This window comes from Mobula birostris, chromosome 6 (assembly GCF_030028105.1).
Source record: "Mobula birostris isolate sMobBir1 chromosome 6, sMobBir1.hap1, whole genome shotgun sequence".
Classification (NCBI taxonomy): Eukaryota; Metazoa; Chordata; class Chondrichthyes; order Myliobatiformes; family Myliobatidae; genus Mobula; species Mobula birostris.
The window spans coordinates 37,395,956-37,419,389 of NC_092375.1; the positions used below are offsets into that span (position 1 = coordinate 37,395,956).

At 41.5% G+C, this 23,434-nt stretch overlaps 1 protein-coding gene across 3 annotated transcripts in view; it reads right to left on the reverse strand.

Annotated features, from left to right (window-relative positions):
• cip2a (cellular inhibitor of PP2A) overlaps positions 1–23,434 on the reverse strand; it is a 122,609-nt gene that overhangs the window by 52,002 nt on the left and 47,173 nt on the right. For all 3 annotated transcript variants that reach the window (XM_072260238.1, XM_072260239.1, XM_072260240.1), the window contains 4 exons: positions 13,208–13,330; positions 6,108–6,253; positions 2,409–2,484; positions 1,169–1,393 (listed from right to left, as the gene is read on the reverse strand). In XM_072260238.1, the coding sequence (XP_072116339.1) occupies positions 1,169–1,393; positions 2,409–2,484; positions 6,108–6,253; positions 13,208–13,330 (570 nt within the window). The remainder of the gene's footprint in view (positions 1–1,168; positions 1,394–2,408; positions 2,485–6,107; positions 6,254–13,207; positions 13,331–23,434) is intronic.

Genomic DNA, 23,434 nt, shown 5'->3' on the forward strand with positions numbered 1-23,434 from the left:
TTCTTTTCACATTGTCCAAGATCTGGATGATGAAATTAATGGCCTTGTTGTAAGTTTATAGATGATATGAAGATGGGCAGGTAGTGTTGAGAAAACAAACAGATTCGGGGTATGGGCAAAGAAGCGTCAGATGGAACATAGTGTAGGGAAATCTATGTTATGCTCTTTAGTAGAATGAATAAAGGCATAGACTACTTTCTAAGTGGGAAGAAAATTCAGATATCAGAGGTGCAAAGGGACTTGGGAGTCCTTATGCAGGATTCCCTAAACCTAAAGTATAACTTGCAATTGAGTTGATGGTAAAGAAGGCAAATGCAATCTTAGCATTCATTTCAAGAGGACTAGAATATAAAGCAAAGGTGTAACGCTGAGACTTTATAAAGCATTACTCAGACCACACTTGAGTATTGAATAAATTTGGGCCTCTTATCTAAAATGTACTGGCTTTGGAGAGGGCCCAGAGGAGGTTCACAAGAATGATTGCAGAATAAAAGGATTAATGTATGAGGATTGTTTCAGTGTTTGGTGGCTCTGGGTCTGTACTTGCTGGAGTTTAAAAGAACCGATGGGGGGGGGGGTGCGAATCTCATTGAAAACTATCTAATATTGAAAGGCCTAGATAGAGTGACTGTGGAGAGGATATTTCCTAGTGGGGGAGTCTAGGACCAAAGGGCACAACCTCAGAATACAAGGACGTTCCTTTACAACAGAGATGAGGAGCAATTTCTTTTGCAAGAGGGTGATGAATCAGGGGAACTCATAGCCACAGACGGCCGTGGAGGCCAAGTCATTGAGTATATTTACAGTGGAGGTTGATAGATTCCTGATTAGTAAGAGCATCAAAAGTTGCAGGAAGGCGGCAAGAAAATGGATTTGAAAGGGATAATAAATCAGCCACGATGGAATGGTGGATCAGATCAATGAGCAAAATAGCCTAATTTTGCTCCCATGTCTTATGGTCTTATGAAATATCTTAGCCTAATTTAACTGGCTCAGTCCTAGAATGAAGCATTATAAAATTCGGTTGCAAATTTTTATTCTAAAACCTCTAAGTTGAATTTACATCTTTAAAGAGTTTATAAAGTTATAAGTGTTTATAAAATGCAAGCAGCTTTTAGCTTTTCATTCTCTATTTATTCACTCACTTTGATGTATAAAGACCATGTACCTCAAATAACTCCTTTAGAAGAACAAGAGCAAGTAATGAACACCTCTCAGGATTCTCTAGTGGTTGACTTGACCAATGGATGAGAGTAATAATTGGCTCTGAAGGTTTAAGTTGCGATTTGAGTTTAGCTGCTGTGAGTCTTTCTTCAGAAGCTCCAAACACTGCATGGCATAATATTCTCCTGAGACTGTTCACTGAGCAAAATGCAAGTAGTAATTCAAGGATCTGCAGGACAGAAAAGCTGTATTAGCATATACAGAACTTAAAATGGGTTACAATCATACTAAACCAATGCACTACCCATCAGATTTTATCTTCTATTCTATAATTAATCTAGAAACAATAAAGACAAAAGTGAGACACTCAGCAAGTCAGACAGTTTATGTCTTTAAAAATGGATAAATCACCTAGGTAAAAGCATTCTAAATCGAAACAAAAGATGAAACAGCAGGATTCTATCATCTTTCTAAGCTCTTTCGTTACACATAGTATCGATGTTAAAATGGGATAAATAAACCAATTAATTCAGTCCAGTTAGCTTCTCAGGAAAGTGGGGATTTTTAAAAAAAATTCCAATGGACAATACAAGACACAATTTAAGGACTTGTTAAGAGAATGTTTCATCTGATTTATTTCAATTAATTTTGTCGAGCAGGAGACAAGCATCAATGAGAGCTGCTCCACATTTTGGGAATGAAGAGGTTAACATATGAGGAGCGTTTGGCAGCCTTGTGCTTTTACTCACTGGAATTTAGAAAAATGCAGGGGGGATCTCATTGAAACCTACCGAATGTTAAAAGGTCTAGATAAGGTGGAGCAAAAATTGATAGTTTCCTGATTGGTCAGGCCATCAAAGGTTATGGCAAGAAAGCAGGTGTATGGGGTTGAGTGGGATCTGGGATCAGCTATGATGGAATGGTGTAGCAGACATGATGGACTGAACAGCCTAATTCTGCTCCTATGTCTTATGGGTACTTCCTTTCTTGTTCAGAGGAAAAAATATATTTGAAAAAAAGAAACAAGATGAAAACAACATACAAGAATAAAAGCATATTCATATACTAGCTTTTATGTTTTAGACACTGTTTTAGAGACACCATTCATCAGATTCAAGTCAAAAATTGCAAGTTTAAATACTTACCAGTTTGATCCTTTTCCTTGTTGTTTTTCTTAGGTGAAAAAATGAAATATGTATGTTTATATTTATGATACACCTAAAAATTAAATATTACATACATACCTTAGCTGCTGAATCCGAATCTTTACCACGAAGAAGACCTAACACTTGACATAAGCATGATTTGAAATGCTCGTACCTAAAATGATAAAAAAAAACTTGTTCCACATGTTTACTGAATAGCCTCAGGTTTTAAATTGCTATTACAAACTCAATTTTCACTTTTGCATTCAGAAAGAGGCTCTATCAAAATCATTGTAACATCCTGTCCTTTTCAAAACATTTTAAATTGCAGCAATGCCATCACTGGAAATATGCTCTCTTGTAGCTCAACAGAATAGTAAAGTACCAAAGTAGAAATTGCATTAATTAATATGCAATTAAATTAATTTCATTGTAGATTTAAATATAGAAGCGTAAGCCTTTATTTTAATCTAATTATAGCCAATAACAAGAGAAAAGAAATGCAGTTAAAAAAGAAATTTAACTTGCATCAAGTTATTCCCAACTATAGAATGAAATAATACACTAAGCTTTGCTTAACTTCAAGGATTAAAGAAGATTGGAAGGAAGAATGTAGAAGACATCAATCAAATTCAAGGAAGGCACAAAAGAGATAGAAAAAACAAACAATGCTATATCATCATTCACTTGATCATACGCCACAATTATGTCTCTATTCAGTTTCATGAGAGTTCCCATAGTACAGAAACTCCCCAGACTACCGCAAGGTTCCGATCTTGAGAACTGTTCATAATTTAAACAATTTGCAAAACGGAGATGCAGCCACAAACTAAGCTCCCACACAGGAAAAGATGTCTGCAGCTGACAAATCCATCCCGCCAGTAGCGAAATCAAAGGTTTGTAAGCTGGAAAGGACATTCAAGTTTCATACTCAAATGCATTAGTGTAAAATATATATCATAATTACCAATACAGATTGGAGTATCAATTACAATAGACTCAACAAAAGCTCAGAAAAACCTGAAAAGGGAACGTGTTGAATGCAGCTTCACACACAATCAATAACCTGGTGTCATGGCTGAATCATGATTGGTCTTCATTCTTAAGTGACAGACATTACATCAGATACTAAGGGAGAAAGAAATATACACTTAAGCAGCCCAAAATAAAATTACATTTTTGACACCCTTCTTCAAATGTATTTTTCAAAAGATTATTATTGGGCTGCTATTTCTAACATGAACTAATCTGCCAAGACTTTTTCTTCCTGTTTTGAAATTGTGGATTGCTAGTCATCAGAAAAAGTGTAAGTCAATAGCAAAGTGATGGTTGACAATTTTTTTTCCCAGTTATGCTGAACTGATACAGAAGAGAAGTTGAACTCAGTGTCAATCAGCCATGATCATGTTGAGTAACAGAGCAAGCTTGAGTAACCAGTTGTCTTCTCCTGGTCTATTTTCTTCTATTCTTGTGTGTGTTAAAAGTAATTAATAGGCATCCGTTAGTCTCGTGAGATCATGGATTTGCGCCTTGGAAGGTTTCCAGGGCCTTGGAAGGTTTCCAGGTTGTATGGAAGACCGGCAGTTGCCCATGCTGCAAGTCTCCCTTCTCCATGCCACCGATGTGTCCAAGGGAAGGGCACTAGGGCCGATACAGCTCAGCACCAGTGTCATCGCAGAGCAATGTGTGGTTAAGTGCTTTGCTCAAGGACACAACACACTGCCTCAGCTGAGGCTTGAACTAGCGACCATCAGATCACTAGACCGACGCCTTAACCACTTGGCCATGCACCAACACTAAAAGTAATTAGCTACCAAAATTATGAATAAGTAGATCTAGTATCAACCTTTTATTCAATATTTTCATTTAATTTGATTCATTACTCTTCCAATTTTTTTTTTCCTGAAGTTTTAGATTTGATCAGAAACTTTCTTTTTTTTTGGTCGTACCCTCAAAATGGACTGCCCAGTCCCTTTTTTTCTGTTTCTTCTTTTAATATATTTAGTGGTTTTTTTTTCTTCATTTAAAATTCAAAGTTTTTTCTTTCCTCTTCATGAACTGATAAGAGGGGAATTGCTGTTTTCTTTTTTTTTTTTCTTTTTTTTATTATATATTTTATACTAGCTTAACAATATGCAGGTTTCCCCTGCCATCCGAAGGTACAGCATTCCTTTGAAACAGTTTGTAAGCCGGAATGTTGTAAAGTGAAGAAGCAATTACCATTTATTTATATGGGAAAAATTTGTGAGTGTTCGCAGACCCAAAAAATAACCTACCAAATCATACCAAATAACACATAAAATCTAAAATAACAGTAACATATAGTAAAAGCAGGAATGATATGATAAATACACAGCCTATATAAACTAGAAATACTTCTCTACAATCATTGCCGCAATGTTCTCCGTAGCGAAAATCTCACGCAAGCACTCTTGGCGGAAACACTCTCTCCAGTAACCTTTAAACTATGAAGCTGCCAAATCATACCAAATAACACATAAAAATACACAGCCTATATAAAATAATGTATGTACAGTGCAGTATCACTTACCACAATTGGGAAGACAGCGCTGAGCACACTGATGATGATGTGTTAGGCTGAGTCGTTGGAGGTTGGGATGGTGCAGTGGTCCCTAACTTCCAGGCTGCCGACCGATACTGATCCACGAAGCATGCAGCGGTCCAGCGGTGGCCGGGATGTACCCAGCACATCTTTAAGAAAAAAGCCGAAATAAACAAGCTAATTAATTAGGTGCCGCCCGGCACGTAAATGTCAGATCAGCAATCGCCTCTGATCTGGGCCGACATTTACATGCCGGGCGGCACCTAATTAATTAGTTTGCTTATTTCGGCTTTTTTCTTAAAGATGTGTTGGGTGCACCCCGGCTACCACTGCATTCTCCACGGCAATGTATCGGTCCGCGGCCCGGGGATTGGGGCGGTGGGACACTGGGGTGTCATCTCATCATCGTCTGGTTCCATCAGGGCAGGCAGGTCATCTTCATTTATGTCTGCCTGCCTCGATGTCGAAGGTCGAGGTTCGTTGTCTGCTGTGGAAGGCTTGAAAAACAACAGTATGCTTGACTGCTTATCCTCGCGCATTTTTCTATCATCTCATGCAGTTGCTTCACGTTCAGTCCCTGGATGACTTCACTTTCGGTCCGTTCACTACTGCATTCGGTTTCGATGGTTATCCTTTCCTCTTCCAATTGCATCAGCTCTTCATCTATCAGTTCTTGGTCATGGGATGCCAAAACCTCTTCAACATCATCTTCGTCAGCTTCCACAAGCCAAACTCACTTTGCCCTTACTTCGTTCACCACGATCGAAACGCTTAATTATGTCTAGTTTTACGCTAAGTCTAACACCCTTACAAGCTCTTTTAGGCTTTTCCAATACCGTAGAACTCTTCTTGCTAACGGCTGCTCACAGGCACGTGTTTAAGCAATGTCGGCTAGAATGCAGTTCCGGGGTAGGAAGTTGGCTGTTCAGGGCACGCGCTGCCTTTCTTCGTAAAGCAAACGTTCGAAAATCAGGGGACACCTGTGTATGATTTTGATAATGTCTATCTTAATCTCGGTTTGTATTGTTATTGATATACATGTATTTGAGATAATTCTCCTCTGGTTTGTATTTATGTTCCTTTTAAATCAATAAAAAGATTAATAAAGAAAGAAGGATCTAGTATCCAATGTTCAAAAATATTTTGAAGATTTAGTATAAAGAATATGACAATCTGTTTCCTACCCAAAGTTTATAGATGCAATGTTCATATAACACTGCTAAAGAATATCTTACCTTTGAAGGAAATCTGCAATCTTGGGATTCTTGAGGAGATCCACCAGAAGATCTACAGCATATTTTCTGGTCAGTGTTCCATCTCCATTGACCAGAATATTAAATATAAGTTGGAACGTCTGGTGGATGTTTTTGGCGTGAAATAGCTGTATTTAAAACAAAATTAAACTTTTAGAGACTTGTCTGGGTTTTTTGAGGAGTTGACAAAGGTGCTTGCTGAGGGTAAGGCAGTGGATGTTCTCTACATTGACTTTAGTAAGGATTTGATAAGATCCCTCATGGTAAGTTGATTCAGAAGATAAAGATGCATGGGAATTAGAGTGAATTGCAAGGTTTGATTCAGAACGTTGATAGAAGATGGAGAGTAGGAATGGAAGGCTGTTATTCTGGCTGGATGTTCGAGACCAGTGGTGTTCCACAAGAATTGGTGCTGGAACCTCTGTTGTTCTGATATATATCTATGTTTGGATGAAAATATAGATGGGTGGATTAGCAAATTTGCAGATGACACCAAGATTCATGGAGTTGCAGAGTAAAACACTGATAGATGTAGATCAATTACAGATATGGGCAAAGAACTGGCAGATGGAGCTTAATTCAGGGAAGCATGAGGTGTTGCACTTCAGGAAGTTCAATGAAAGGAGAGAGTATACAATTTACAGTAGGCCTCTTAACGGCATTGAGGGTCCAGTCCAGAGTTCAATGAAAGTGACTAAACAAATGCATAAGGTGGTAAACAAGGCATATGGCATGCTTGCCTTTATTGGTAGGGGTGTTGAGTATAAGAGTAAGGAAGCCATGCTGTAGATATATAAAATTTTAGTCAGATTGTACATGGAGTATTGTGTGCAGCTCTGGTTGCCTTGTTATTGGAAGGATGTGGATACAATGGAAAGGGTACAGAAGATGTTTACTAGAATCCCTTCTGAAGTGGAGCATATGAGCTGTAGGGAAAGGTTGACAAACTTGGGTTGCGCTTTTTAGACTAAGAGACCAGAAAATTATGAGAAGCATAAATAAAGTAGAAAGCCAGAATATCCTAGATCTCATCAGATCTTCATTCTGTTTATACATATTATACCAACTAAAATTGAGAATGGGCACATTGCATGTAAACTGTAACATTTCTCTAAACATACTCCAAAAGCTGCTTTACTATCGGGCATTAAGCATCCTACCCTCTAAATTACTTTTATTTTAACTACACAGTAATTGGCCAACCATTCTCTACAATAATCCAGATATCAATCTCATCTTTCTTCTCCACTTTTGCTATCTTCATACCCAGTAAAAATTGATGATCCTTCTCAAACTCAGGAATTCCTAGCTATAAATTAGAAAATCTCCTATGCAGCTGATTCAGCCATTTACTAACTAATCTGGCTAAACCATGTTTAACATTATTGTGCCACAGATCTGCCAAAAATACACACACTACACTTGCAGTTTTATCGGCATCCTAAGGAGTCAAAATGGGCATCCACCTTATCACTACCTTTCTCAGTTCTCAATAGCTAGATATTAATCAGGTGTCTATCTGACATCCACATTATAGCAATCAAACTCCTTCCATTATGCACTTAGAAAAGCAAAGCTATTGTCCCCTCCCTTGCATGAGGCCCAGACCTCCACCATCACAAGGAATAATTTCCTTTAGCCTGGTTCCACTCTTTTGACACTGTCATATTATTTCCATCTCAGTGCCTGATTTGATCCCAAGATAAGCGTTTAAATAATCATTTTACAGAAAGTCCCCTTCTATCTTGCCTCTGCTGTTTAAAAAAAAAGATTATTCTAATTCTTTCTTGCCAGTATCTAATCTTCCATGCTCCATAAACCTATACTGGGCCTACATCCTAACTTAGATGAAATGGCATTCACCTTTCTTGAGAATATATTGAATCATACTCCTAATGCATTTTTTTCATATAGTCTTAAATCTCTATGTCTGGAGCTATTCTGTATTTCCTTTTATTGTCCCTGCAATTATTTATATAATTACTGAATGTAATTGCATATTCTTAGTTTATGATTGGTGCTTTAGCTGTCCAAATCTTTAGTTGTGTTATTTATCATCATCATTATATGCCATGTTGTATGATGTAGACAATCATAACTACGATTGCTCTTGGCAAAATTTTCTGCAGAAGTGGTTTGCCATTGACTTCTTTCGGGCAGTGTCTTTACAAGACTGGTGGCCCCAGCCAGTATCAATACTCTTCAGAGATTGTCTGCCTGGTCTCAGTGGTTGCATAACTAGGACATGATATATATCAGCTGCTTGTACAACCATCCACCACCTACTCCCAAGGCTTCATGTAACCATGACTGGAGGGCTAAGTAGGTGCTACACCTTGCACAAGGGTGACCTGCAGGATAGCAGGCAGAAGAAGCGTCTCACACCTCCTTTGGTAGAGATGAATCTCCATCCTGCCACCCCAGTTATGCAATTACCCTTTCTAAAGTTCTCTGTCTCTCTTCCTTTATGCTGTTGATAGTGAGAGGTTACAATGGGAGGGTGCTTAGAGGAAGTGAGGAAATGGCAGTCATCAAGGATACGTGCAAAGGAGCATACACTTGTCTTTGATGTTTGAACAACTCCTAATGTACATATCCATCTACATGAATGCTAATATCCATGTAACAGAGGCCACCTCCAGTCAGCTTGGATCGGAAGCTGCTCCGTCAAGGCCATGCGGTAGATAATTTAAAGACATTATACACAGGCCACCTCCCCCCTCAATATGAAGTTGAGGACCTGTAAAGTCAGGATCCACATGGAGTCCCAACTATAACAGACTTTAACATTGCTCCACTATGAAAGCCCAGAAACTAAGATCTTTTAACAATGACATCACCACATTTGAGTGAGACACGCGGCAGGAGACCAACGGGTGAAAGAATAAAGATGATAGGTTTACCCTTTTATGGAAAGGTCAACACAGAAGAGGAATGGGCAATATCCATATGATGTGTGGAAAACTCCTAACCCATGACTATTTAAAAATGGAATGCAATGAGGATCTCAAGTCAATTTATCAGGTGAAAATACATAAATGCATACCATTTCCCAAACACCTGGTATTTCAAGCAATCTGCAGCAGCTTCATCAGCTATGTCAGAATGCATAGAACTAAAATTCTCAATCTCACGGGACAACCTAGAAGCCCATTTTCAATCAATCTTTATCATGTTTCAGTCTACACATTTTCTAAGATTGAATTCATGTACAGTGCATTGAATTTTTACTGCTTTAAAAGGCACTATATTAAAATATACACATTTCCTCATAATATATCTACAATTACACTTTCAATGTTTTGAAGGCACACCCTTCTAAGAAGAATTGAGAAGCATCCTAGTCAATCAATTTTAAAAAACTGAAACGCATGTTACATTGTGTCTATAAAGTCAGAAAAAATGAGCAAAAGATTAAGAATGACCAAGGAAAGGAAATTAGTCAAAACAAAATCACCCAAAAATAATAGACCCTCCTATAATTATGAAATAATCCAGAAAAGAACTAAAACATTAAGGCCATAAGACATAGCAGCATAATTAGGCCATTCAGCCCATTGAGTCTGTCTCTCCATTCAATCATGACTTACTTATTTTTCCCTCTCAACTCCATTCTCCTGTCTTCTTCCCACAACCTTTGGCACCCTTACTAATGAAGGACCTATCAACCTCAGCTTTTCTAAACCCAATAACTTTGTCTCCACAGCCATCTGTGGCAATCAATTCCACAGACTCACAATCCTCTGGCTAAAGAAATTCTTCATCCCTGTTCTTAAAAGACATCTTTGCATTCTAAGGCTGTACCCTCTAACACTACTGGAAACATCTAAGTCCATTCTATCTAAGCCTTTCACAAAATAAGTCAATGAAAACATACAGCAAAATAATAAAAACAACAGAAATTCTGCAGATGCTGGAAATTCAAGCAAAACACATCAAAGTTGCTGGTGAACGCAGCAGGCCAGGTAGGAAGAGGTGCAGTCGACGTTCCAGGCTGAGACCCTTTGTCAGGACTAACTGAAGGAAGAGTGAGTAAGGGATTTGAAAGTTGGAGGGGGAGGGGGAGATCCAAAATGATAGGAGAAGACAGGAGGGGGAGGGATAGAGCCAAGAGCTGGACAGGTGATAGGCACAAGGGGATACGAGAGGATCATGGGACAGGAGGTCCGGGAAGAAAGACAAGGGGGGGGGACCCAGAGGATGGGCAAGAGGTATATTCAGAGGGACAGAGGGAGAAAAAGGAGAGTGAGAGAAAGAATGTGTGCATAAAAATAAGTAACAGATGGGGAACGAGGGGGAGGTGGGGCCTTAGCGGAAGTTAGAGAAGTCGATGTTCATGCCATCAGGTTGGAGGCTACCCAGACGAAATATAAGGTGTTGTTCCTCCAACCTGAGTGTGGCTTCGTCTTTACAGTAGAGGAGGCCGTGGATAGACATGTCAGAATGGGAATGGGATGTGGAATTAAAATGTGTGGCCACTGGGAGATCCTGCTTTCTCTGGCGGACAGAGCGTAGATGCTCAGCAAAGTGGTCTCCCAGTCTGCGTTGGGTCTCGCCAATATATAAAAGGCCACATCGGGAGCACCGGACGCAGTATATCACCCCAGTCGACTCACAGGTGAAGTGTTGCCTCACCTGGAAGGACTGTTTGGGGCCCTGAATGGTGGTAAGGGAGGAAGTGTAAGGGCATGTGTAGCACTTGTTCAGCTTACACGGATAGGTGCCAGGAGGGAGATCAGTGGGGAGGGATGGGAGGGACGAATGGACAAGGGAGTTGCGTAGGGAGCGATCCCTGCGGAATGCAGAGAGACGGGGGGAGGGAAAGACGTGCTTAGTGGTGTGATCCCGTTGGAGGTGGCGGAAGTTACGGAGAATAATATGTTGGACCCGGAGGCTGGTGGGGTGGTAGGTGAGGACCAGGGGAACCCTATTCCTAGTGGGGTGGCGGGAGGATGGAGTGAGAGCAGATGTACGTGAAATGGGGGAGATGCGTTTAAGAGCAGAGTTGATAGTGGAGGAAGGAAAGCCCCTTTCTTTAAAAAAGGAAGACATCTCCCTCGTCCTAGAATGAAAAGCCTCATCCTGAGAGCAGATGCGGCAGAGACGGAGGAATTGTGAGAAGGGGATGGCGTTTTTGCAAGAGACAGGGTGAGAAGAGGAATAGTCCAGATAGCTGTGAGAGTCAGTAGGCTTATAGTAGACATCAGTGGATAAGCTGTCTCCAGAGACAGAGACAGAAAGATCTAGAAAGGGGAGGGAGGTGTCGGAAATGGACCAGGTAAACTTGAGGGCAGGGTGAAAGTTGGAGGCAAAGTTAATAAAGTCAACGAGTTCTGCATGGGTGCAGGAAGCAGTGCCAATGCAGTCGTCGATGTAGCGAAGGAAAAGTGGGGGACAGATACCAGAATAGGCAGGGAACATAGATTGTTCCACAAAGCCAACAAAAAGGCAGGCATAGCTAGGACCCATACGGGTGCCCATAGCTGCACCTTTAGTTTGGAGGAAGTGGGAGGAGCCAAAGGAGAAGCGCTTCTTTTTGGATTCCAGACCTAATCAGTTTCCCTCTACCACCACTCTGCTCCATCTAGCGGAATTAGTCCTTACTCTTAATAATTTCTCCTTTGGCTCCAACTTTCACCCTGCCCTCAAGTTTACCTGGTCCATTTCCGACACCTCCCTCCCCTTTCTAGATCTTTCTGTCTCTGTCTCTGGAGACAGCTTATCCACTGATGTCTACTATAAGCCTACTGACTCTCACAGCTATCTGGACTATTCCTCTTCTCACCCTGTCTCTTGCAAAAACGCCATCCCCTTCTCACAATTCCTCCGTCTCTGCCGCATCTGCTCTCAGGATGAGGCTTTTCATTCTAGGACGAGGGAGATGCCTTCCTTTTTTAAAGAAAGGGGCTTCCCTTCCTCCACTATCAACTCTGCTCTTAAACGCATCTCCCCCATTTCACGTACATCTGCTCTCACTCCATCCTCCCGCCACTCCACTAGGAATAGGGTTCCCCTGGTCCTCACCTACCACCCCACCAGCCTCCGGATCCAACATATTATTCTCCGTAACTTCCGCCACCTCCAACGGGATCCCACCACTAAGCACGTCTTTCCCTCCTCCCCTCTCTCTGCATTCCGCAGGGATCGCTCCCTACGCAACTCCCTTGTCCATTTGTCCCCCCCATCCCTCCCCACTGATCTCCCTCCTGGCACTTATCCGTGTAAGCGGAACAAGTGCTACACATGTCCTTACACTTCCTGGCTTACCACCATTCAGGGCCCCAAACAGTCCTTCCAGGTGAGGCAACACTTCACCTGTGAGTCGACTGGGGTGATATACTGCGTCCGGTGCTCCAGATGTGGCCTTTTATATATTGGCGAGACCCGACGCAGACTGGGAGACCGCTTTGCTGAACATCTACGCTCCGTCCGCCAGAGAAAGCAGGATCTCCCAGTGGCCACACATTTTAATTCCACATCCCATTCCCATTCTGACATGTCTATCCACGGCCTCCTCTACTGTAAAGATGAAGCCACACTCAGGTTGGAGGAACAACACCTTATATTCCGTCTGGGTAGCCTCCAGCCTGATGGCATGAACATCGACTTCTCTAACTTCCGCTAAGGCCCCACCTCCCCCTCATACCCCATCTGTTACTTATTTTTATGCACACATTCTTTCTCTCACTCTCCTTTTTCTCCCTCTGTCCCTCTGAATATACCTCTTGCCCATCCTCTGGGTCCCCCCCCCCTTGTCTTTCTTCCTGGACCTCCTGTCCCATGATCCTCTTGTATCCCCTTGTGCCTATTACCTGTCCAGCTCTTGGCTGTATCCCTCCCCCTCCTGTCTTCTCCTATCATTTTGGATCTCCCCCTCCCCCTCCAACTTTCAAATCCCTTACTTACTCTTCCTTCAGTTAGTCTTGATGAAGGGTCTTGGCCTGAAACGTCAACTGCACCTCTTCCTACAGATGCTGCCTGGCCTGCTGCGTTCACCAGCAACTTTGATGTGTGTAGCAAAATAATAGTAGCTATTGCCAAATATTGAGCAAGAGATTAATAGAGGGCATTTCAGCTCTTACCTTCTCTCCCACCTCTTCATTCAGAGTTAGGCTTGATAGTATAGAAAGTGCAAAAACCACTACTGTTAAACTGCTGTGAGCTAAGAATTTAATAAGAGATCGATAAAACCCTTTAATATAATTCTGTGGAAATGAAAAAGAAATGAGAAAGTTGAAATGAATATTTATTCAGCTGCTGATTAAACATCATAATTATAGATAACTTCAATCATGCTTTTTATTTGCATTTATTTGACTATTTTAAAACAAAATCTTGGAAAAAGGAACGATTTTATTTAATTCAAGATGAATCCCTTCCTCAAACGAATAATTCAAATTTAATGGTGACGGAAATATTATTTGTGAAACCTACGGCAGTAAGTATGGCAGCCCTATTATGTAAATTTAATTGTGTATGAAATTGAAGTTTCAAGTGCAGATTAAGCATGTGGGAGAAAAAAATTGGCATTCACTACAAATAAAAGATGAAATTTATTAAGAACACCATATGGAAATGAAAATCCTACTACAAAAAACTAACAATTTAGCTTCCAACTTACAGGGCTATACTAAGAATCACTGCTAATTACCAACAGTATTTTGCACCAAAAAGAAAGAACAAAAAATCAATTAGTTTTGCAAAACTAGTTCAAAGGAACTAAAGTAACTAATGTCTCTAGGTTAACTATTCTGTCTTTCCTGATAAGGTCAATAAACTCACAGAATTTTGAACCAAAAGTTCAAAAGTCATACAATAGATCATATGCTTCAAATCACTGCTCAGCAAAATCTGGATTACAAAGATGACAAAATAACATTGTAGAAATTACCAATAATTACATATACAAAGGGATTTTAAATCATGTCAATAGTTTTCTAAAATTAAGGTCTAAGAAGGCAGTACGAGAACAATGAAAACTTACAGGTACAAGCCAAGAATTATTGTCATAATTTACTATCACATGATTTGGAGGGTGGATGAAGTTACAAAGAGCACTGTTGGTGATCACGAGTTCCAACATCCACCACAGTTTTATGATTCCGCTTTTCTCACAGCAGAAATGAGAAAGTGTCATGATCAATTGATTCTGCTTTTTAAGGACAAATAGCAATGCAGTTAGTAATAAATACTAATGTCAAAATATGTCGAAGCAAGCAGCTGAAGAAAGGAGTGAAGAAATCAGGTAGAAAACGTAGTTTTTTTTTAAACACTGCTCGGGGAGAAGGGTCTGCACTGCGCAGGCGCGTGACGTAGCGCGCCAAGGTTTAAAAAGAGAAATTTTCAACGGTTCTTGTTTCAGTCGAAGCAAGCAGCTGAAGAAAGGAGTGAAGAAATCGGGTAGAAAAAGTCTTTTTTTTTTAAACGCTGCTCGGGGAGAAGGGTCTGCACTGCGCAGGTGCGTGACGTAGCCCGCCAAGGTTTAAAACCAGACCACCATATACAGCGGCCATCGTCGGAGTGGACTGAGTCAGAGTGGGACGGCTTTGGCTCAAACAGGCAGAGGCCAGCGTAGGTTCCGGTAAGTTTTTTGTTCAGATTGTTTAGAGTAGAGAGAATGCCAGGCAGGATGTTGGAATGCTCCTCTTGCAGGATGTGGGAAGTCAGGGAGCCCTCCGGTGTCCCTGACAACGACACCTGCAAGAAGTGCATCCAGCTGCAACTCCTAACAAACTGCATTAGGGAACTGGAGCAGGACCTGGATGACCTCTGGATCATTCGGGAGAATGAGGAGATTATAGATTGTAGCTACAGGGAGGTAGTTACGGCAAAGGAGCAGAGCACAGGAAATTGGGTCACTGTTAGGCGAGGGAAGAGGAAAGGGCAGGCAGAGCAGGGTTCCCCTGTGGCCATTCCCCTCAACAACAAGTATACCGCATTGGATACTGTTGGTGGGGATGACTTACCTGGGACAAGCTGCAGTAGCCGGATCGCTGGCACTGAGTCTGGCTCTGCAGTGCAGAAGGGAGGGTGGAAAAAGAGGACAGCTGTAGTGATAGGGGACTCGATAGTTAGAGGTACAGATAGGAGGTTCTGTGGTCATGACAGAGAATCCAGGATGGTTTGTTGCCTCCCAGGTGCCAGGGTCAAGGATGTCTCTGATCGATTGCATGACATTCTGAAGTGGGAGAGTGATCAGCCAGATGTCGTGGTGCACATCGGTACCAATGACATAGCAAGGAAGAGTGAGGAGGTCCTGGAGAATGAGTATAGAGAGCATGGTAGGAAGTTGAAAAGCAGGACCTCGAGGGTGGTAATCTCAGGATTGCTACCTGTGCTACATGCCTGTGAGGGTAGGAATAGGATGCTCTGGAGGATAAACAAATGGCTCAGGAACTGGTGTAGGGGGCAGGGTTTCAGCTTTCAGGATCACTGGGACCTCTTCTGGGGCAGGTGGGACCTGTACAAGAGAGACGGGTTACACTTGAACTACAAGGGGACCAATATCCTTTCAGGGAGGTTTGTTTGTGCTATTGGGGAGGCTTTAAACTAGATTTGCAGGGGGATGGGAACCAGAGTGCCAGAGCTGACAGTGCGGCTGGGGTGAAAATAAATGATGTTAAAAGTTCAAGCAAATCTGCTAATAGAAAGGTTGTGAGTGGTGGTAAAAATCTTCTGAGGTGTATATATTTCAATGCTAGGAGTATTGCGGGAAAGGTGGATGAGTTGAGGGCGTGGATTGACACGTGGAATTATAACGTTATAGCAATTAGTGAAACTTAGCTACAGGAGGGGCAGGACTGGCAGCTTAATATTCCAGGGTTCCGAAGTTTCAGATGTGATCGAGGCAGAGGAATGAAAGGTGGGGGAGTAGCATTGCTTGTTAGGGAAAATATTATGGCAGTGCTCAGGCAGGACAGATTAGAGGGCTTGTCTACTGAGTCCTTATGGGTGGAGCTGAGAAACAGGAAAGGTATGGCCACATTAGTGGGATTGTATTACAGACCACCCAATAGTCAACGAGACTTGGAAGAGCAAATCTGCAGAGAGATAGCAGGCAACTGCAGGAAACATAAAGTTGTGGTGGTAGGGGATTTTAATTTTCCATATATTGATTGGGACTCCCATACTGTTAGGGGTCTAGATGGTTTAGAGTTTGTAAAATGTGTTCAGGAAAGTTTTCTAAATCAATATATAGAGGGACCAACTAGAGGGGATGCAATATTGGATCTCCTGTTAGGAAACGGGTTAGGACAAGTGACAGAAATCTGTGTAGGGGAGCACTTTGGTTCCAGTGATCACAACACCATTAGTTTCAATTTGATCATGGACAAGGATAGATCTGGTCCTAGGGTTGAGGTTCTGAACTGGAAGAAGGCCAAATTTGAAGAAATGAGAAAGGATCTAAAAAGCGTGGATTGGGACAGGTTGTTCTCTGGCAAAGATGTGATCGGTAGGTGGGAAGCCTTCAAAGGAGAAATTTTGAGAGTACAGAGTTTGTATGTTCCTGTCAGGATTAAAGGCAAATTGAATAGGAATAAGGAACCTTGCTTCTCAAGGGATATTGCAACTCTGATAAAGAAGAAGAGGGAGTTGTATGAAGTGTATAGGAAACAGGGAGTAAATCAGGTGCTTGAGGAGTATAAGAAGTGCAAGAAAATACTTAAGAAAGTAATCAGGAGGGCTAAAAGGAGACATGAGGTTGCCTTGGCAGTCAAAGTGAAGGATAATCCAAAGATCTTTTACAGGTGTATTAAGAGCAAAAGGATTGTAAGGGATAAAATTGGTCCTCTTGAAGATCAGAGTGGTCGGCTATGTGCGGAACCAAAGGAAATGGAGGAGATCTTAAATAGTTTTTTTGCGTCTGTATTTACTAAGGAAACTGGCATGAAGTCTATGGAATTAAGGGAATCAAGTAGTGAGATCATGGAAACTGTACAGATTGAAAGGGAGGAGGTGCTTGTTGTCTTGAGGAAAATTAAAGTGGATAAATCCCCCGGACCTGACAGGGTGTTCCTTCGGACCTTGAAGGAGACTAGTGTTGAAATTGCGGGGGCCCTGGCAGAAATATTTAAAATGTCGCTGTCTACGGGTGAGGTGCCGGAGGATTGGAGAGTGGCTCATGTTGTTCCGTTGTTTAAAAAAGGATCGAAAAGTAATCCGGGAAATTATAGGTCAGTAAGTTTAACGTCGGTAGTAGGTAAGTTATTGGAGGGAGTACTAAGAGACAGAATCTACAAGCAGTTGGATAGACAGGGACTTGTTAGGGAGAGTCAACATGGCTTTGTGCGTGGTAGGTCATGTTTGACCAATCTGTTGGAGTTTTTCGAGGAGGTTACCAGGAAAGTAGATGAAGGGAAGGCAGTGGATATTGTCTATATGGACTTCAGTAAGGCCTTTGACAAGGTCCCGCATGGGAGGTTAGTTAGGAAAATTCAGTCGCTAGGTATACATGGAGAGGTGGTAAATTGGATTAGACATTGGCTCAATGGAAGAAGCCAAAGAGTGGTAGTAGAGAATTGCTTCTCTGAGTGGAGGCCTGTGACTAGTGGTGTGCCACAAGGATCAGTGCTGGGTCCATTGTTATTTGTCATCTATATCAATGATCTGGATGATAATGTGGTAAATTGGATCAGCAAATTTGCTGATGATACAAAGATTGGAGGTGTGGTAGACAGTGAGGAAGGTTTTCAGAGCCTGCAGAGGGACTTGGACCAGCTGGAAAAATGGGCTGAAAAATGGCAGATGGAGTTTAATACAGACAAGTATGAGGTATTGCACGTTGGAAGGACAAACCAAGGTAGAACATACAGGGTTAATGGTAAGGCACTGAGGAGTGCAGTGGAACAGAGGGATCTGGGAATACAGATACAAAATTCCCTAAAAGTGGCATCACAGGTAGATAGGGTCGTAAAGAGAGTTTTTGGTACATTGGCCTTTATTAATCAAAGTATTGAGTATAAGAGCTGGAATGTTATAATGAGGTTGTATAAGGCACTGGTGAGGCTGAATCTGGAGTATTGTGTTCAGTTTTGGTCACCAAATTACAGGAAGGATATAAATAAGGTTGAAAGAGTGCAGAGAAGGTTTACAAGGATGTTGCCAGGACTTGAGAAACTCAGTTACAGAGAACGGTTGAATAGGTTAGGACTTTATTCCCTGGAGCGTAGAAGAATGAGGGGAGATTTGAAAGAAGTATGTAAAATTATGATGGGTATAGATAGAGTGAATGCAAGCAGGCTTTTTCCACTGAGGCAAGGGGAGAAAGAAACCAGAGGACATGGGTTAAGGATGAGGGGGGAAAAGTTTAAAGGGAACATTGGGGGGGGATTCTTCATACAGAGAGTGATGGGAGTATGGAATGAGCTGCCAGATGAGGTGGTAAATGCGGGTTCTTTTTTAACATTTAAGAATAAGTTGGACAGATACATGGATGGGAGGTGCATGGAGGGATATGGTCCATGTGCAGGTCAGTGGGACTAGGCAGAAAATGGTTCGGCACAGCCAAGAAGGGCCAAAAGGCCTGTTTCTGTGCTGTAGTTTTCTATGGTTTCTATGTTGTTTTCTTTTGCCAAACAGGGCAATTATGATGTTGCAGATGGGTCTTGGCCCAAAACATCGACCGTTTATCCTTTTCCATAGATGCTTACTGACCTGCTGAGTTCCTCCAGTGTTTTGTGTGTGTTGCAGTTATGATCTAACCAGTGAATGCTGGTAAATTAAGCAATAAACCAATACTAGAATGCTTGCTGCAAGCAATAATTATCAAGCAAGAGGTCAGTGTGTTATCTAACTTTGTAACTACATGCTCTAAAAATTTTTTAAAAAATCAAAACAGCTGCAAATAATGGGAATCTGAAATAAAAACAGAAAACATTGTGGGACATGGCCAGCAGGCCAGATTATAAGTGTAGAATAAAAACAAAGCCAACATGATGTAATAAAAAATATAGAAAAACTCAGCAGGTCAGGCAACACTTGCAAAAAGAGATAGAGTTAATGTTTCAGACGAGGAACTCTGCGCTAGACCTGAGAAAGAGAGAAGCTACCTAGGCAGCAATGGAGGAAGAGGAGGTGGAACAATGACATTTCTATGAGAGTGTGAAATCATATGGTAGGTTAAGATCAGATTAATCTAAAAATGCTGTGCTTTGTTAGTACTGTGGTTCTGGCCTACTGGGTCAATACCAGCTGACTAGACTACACACAGAGGCATTAGCAGCAGACCAATCAATTCGAAGAAAGAGAAAGCTTTGCACGGGTCAGGGAGAAGAGTTAAAAAAAAATGTTTCACGGGCACATTAGCAGTGGACCAATTGATTCAAAGAGAGTGCTTTCCACATATCGCGGTGAAGAGTTTAAAAAAGAGGCGTTTCACGGGGATCAGCACATTAGCGGCAGACTAATCGATACGTGTTTCATTAGCTGGAGCAAATAAAAGTAAAGCAGGGTCAAAGCATTGTATGAGTGGTCCAGTGTAGGAGTGGAAACTTGAAGCTTTGGCGAGGAGGCACAGGTAAGTAGCAGGTAAGGCTTTTGTAGTGGTTGAATGAAAAGTCACTAAATTACAGCTAATTAAATAGAGATGATGCAGGATCAGATGATGTGCTGTAGCTGCATGATGTGGGAGCTGGTGGACCCCATTGTGGTACCTGGAGACTATATCTGCAGCAATTGTTGGCTGCTCCAGAACTCATGCTCAAAGTTGATGACCTGGAATCTGAGCTTCAAACACTGCGACACATCAGGGAGGGGAAGAGTTACCTGGATTCTCTGCTTCAGGAGATGGTCACACCCATTAGATAAGCTGCCTCAAATTTGGTCTGTGGTCAGGGACAGGAGGGTGTGCCTGCGAGGGAGATAGGTAGTGGGATCCAAGTGACAGTGCTGAAGGAGCCTCAACCCTTGAGCATGTCCAACAGGTCTGAGATTCTTGCTCTTGTGTGGATGAGAGTGGGGGCTATAGGAAGGATGAGCAACTCAACTGTAGCACTGTAGTTCAGGGAGCTATTCGGTGGGGGAGGGGGAGAATAGAAATGCAGTGGTAATTGGGGATAGTATAGTCAAGGGAATAGATAGAGTTCCCTGTCGCGAGGATAAAGTGTTCCGAAGGCTGTGTTCCCTGCCTGGAGCCCAGGCTCGGGATACTTATCTGACCTGCAGAGGAATTTGCAGTGGGAGGGGAAAGAACCAGTTGGCATGGTTACACAAATGACATAGGAAGAACAAGAAAAGAGGTTCTGTTAAGGGAATCTGAGCAGCTAGGGACTAAATTAAAAAGCAGAACCGAAAAGGTAGTAATCTCTGGATTATTACCTGAGCCACATGCAAACTGGCATAGGGTCAAGAAAATTAAAGAGTTAAATGTGTGGCTCAAGGATTAATGTGGGAGAAGTGGGTACTGGGGAAGGTGGGAGCTGTACCCATGGGATGGGCTCCACCTGAACCGTGATGGCACCTGGATCCTAGTGAAACGCATAACTAGCGCTGTGGATAAGGCTTTAAACTAAATAGTAAGGGGGTGGGTTCAACAGATTGGGAAAGTATGGATAAAATAAAAAAGTGTGGATGAAGATAAAGAAAAAGCAAAAGATAAAAAAAGAGAAAAGTAAGAGTAGAGTGAAGGAAAGTCAAGTGCAAAAGAGTAAAAGATTACAAGATTTTAAAAGCACAATGAGTATAGAGGCACTTTATTTGAATGCCCATAGTATTCAAAACAAGGTCAGTGAACTTGTGGCACAAATCAGTACAAAAAGAGGTATGATCAAGTGGCCATTGTAGAGACGTGATTGCAGGGTGGAGAGGAATGAGAATAAAATATCCAAGGATATCAGGTAACATGAAAGTAAGGTCAGAAACGTAAGGGAGGTGCTCCACTGCTCTTCATTGAGGATGAGATCAGGACGATAGTGAGAGATGATATAATATCTAAAGAGCAGAATGTTGAATCCATCTGGGTAGAGATTAGGAATTATAAAGGGAAAAATCACTGGTGGGAATTGTCTATCGGCCACCGAATAATGACATTACAGTGACACAGGCAATAAGCAGAGAAATATCTGAGGCATGTAAGAATGGAATCGCAGTTATTGTGGGGGACTTGCACATAGATTGGGTGAATCAAGTTGGTTGAGGCAGTGTTGAGGAGGATTTCCTAGAATGCATCCACGATGGCTTTCTTCAACAGCATGTTACTGAACCTACAAGGCAACATGCTATCTTAGATCTGGTCCTATACAATGAGACAGGTAAAATTAGTGATCTTGTAGCTAGTGATCCTCTTGGAAAGAGTAACCACCTCTTGGAAAGAGTAACCACAGTATGATTGAATTTCTCATACAAATGGAGGGTGCAAATGTTCGATCTAAAACCAGTGTATTATGCCTGAACAATGGAGACTACAATGGAATGTGGGAGGATTTGGCTAGTGTAGCTATATGGTGGGACAGTTGAGGGACAGTGGAAGACTTTCAAAGAGATTTTTCACAGTGCTCAACAAAAGTATATTCCAGTTAAAAGCAAGGACAGTAAGGGTGGGGAGAGCCACCCTTGGATAACTAAGGAAATAAAAGGAGGCATCAAACGAAAAGCTCGTGCACACAAGGTCACCAAAAATAGTGGGAAACTGGAAGACTGGGAAAACTTTAAAAAGCAACAAAGTACCACTAAGCGAGCAATAAAGAAAAGGAAGCTAGATAATGAAAATAAACTAGCGCAAAATATAAAAATAGATAGTAAAAGTATTTATAATTATATAAAGTGGAAAAGGGAGGCTAAAGTGAACGTGGGCCCTTTGCAGGATGAGAAGCGGGTATTAATATTGGGTAATGAGGAAATGGCCAAGGCTTTAAATGACTATTTTGTGTCGGACTTCACGGTGGAGGACACATCGAATATGCCGAAGAGAGATGTTATGGATGCAATGGGAGGCGAGGACCTTGATACAATAGCTGTCACTAAAGAAGTAGTGCTGAGCAAACTTGTGGGCCTGAAGATAGATAAGACCCCTAGTCCTGATGGAATGTATTCCAGGGTACTGAAAGAAATAGCAGAAATTATAGTAGAGGCTTTGGTGATAATATACCAAAACTCTCTGGACTCTGGGCAGGTCCCAGTGAATTGCAAGATGGCGAATGTCACGCCAATGTTCAGAAAAGGATGTAGGCAAAAGGCAAGTAACTATAGGCTGGTTAGTTTAACATCTGTAGTTGGGAAAATGCTTGAAGCTATCATTAAATAAGAAATACCGATCTGGAAAGAAATAGATCCATCGGGCAGATGCAGCATGGATTCAGCAAAGGCGGGTCCCATTTGATAAACTTAGTGGAGTTCTTTGAGGATATAACGAGCGCAATGGATAGAGGGGAACAGATGGATGTTGTTTACTTAAGATTTCCTGAAGGCGTTTGATAAAGTGCCCCATGAAAGACTTATCCATAAGATAAAGATCCATACAGTTGGGGGTAATGTATCAGCATGGATAAGAGGACTGGTTAACTAATAGAAAGCAGAGAGTTGAGATACATGGGTGTTACTTTGGCTGGCAACCAGTGGTGAGCGGTGTGCCACAGGGGTCAGTGCTGAGCCCACAACTGTTCACAACATACATTAACAATCTGGAAGAGGGGGCCGAGTGTAGTGTATCTAAGCTTGCTAATGATACTAAATTGAGTGGAAAAGCAAATTGTGCAGAAGATACAGAGAGTTTGCAGAGAGATATAGATAAGTTAAGTGAGTGCGCAAGGTCCTAACAGATGGAGTACAATGTTGGTAAATGCAAGGTCACCAACTTTGGAAGGAAAAATGAAAGAGCAGATTGTTATTTAAATGGTAAAAAATTGCAGCATGCTTCTGTGCAGAGGGACTTGGGATCTGAAATCTTTCTCCATTCAGATACAAATTTGCTTTATGATTCTTCCTTTCGAAGGGAACAGCTTCATATTACCCCCGCATTATATGCCATTTGCCAACATTTTGCACTCATTTAACCCCTCTTTGTAAGCTGCTTATATCTTCAATGTTTGTTTTCCCATCATCTTTGTATTGCTTACAAATATGGTTTAATTCTCTCAATTAAATATAGAGAATGTATCAGTTACATTCTCTAACTTGTATCATAAACCACAACTGTCCTCATACTGATTTATGTGGCGGTCTATTTACTTACAGGTTTCCAATCTGAAAATTAAACCCTCTTTCCTACCCACTGCCTATCAGGCAATATCGAACATAATAAAATGAATAATAATTAAAATGAATAATTCTTACATGATGTAATCCACAATAAATATTTATGAAATGTTTCAACA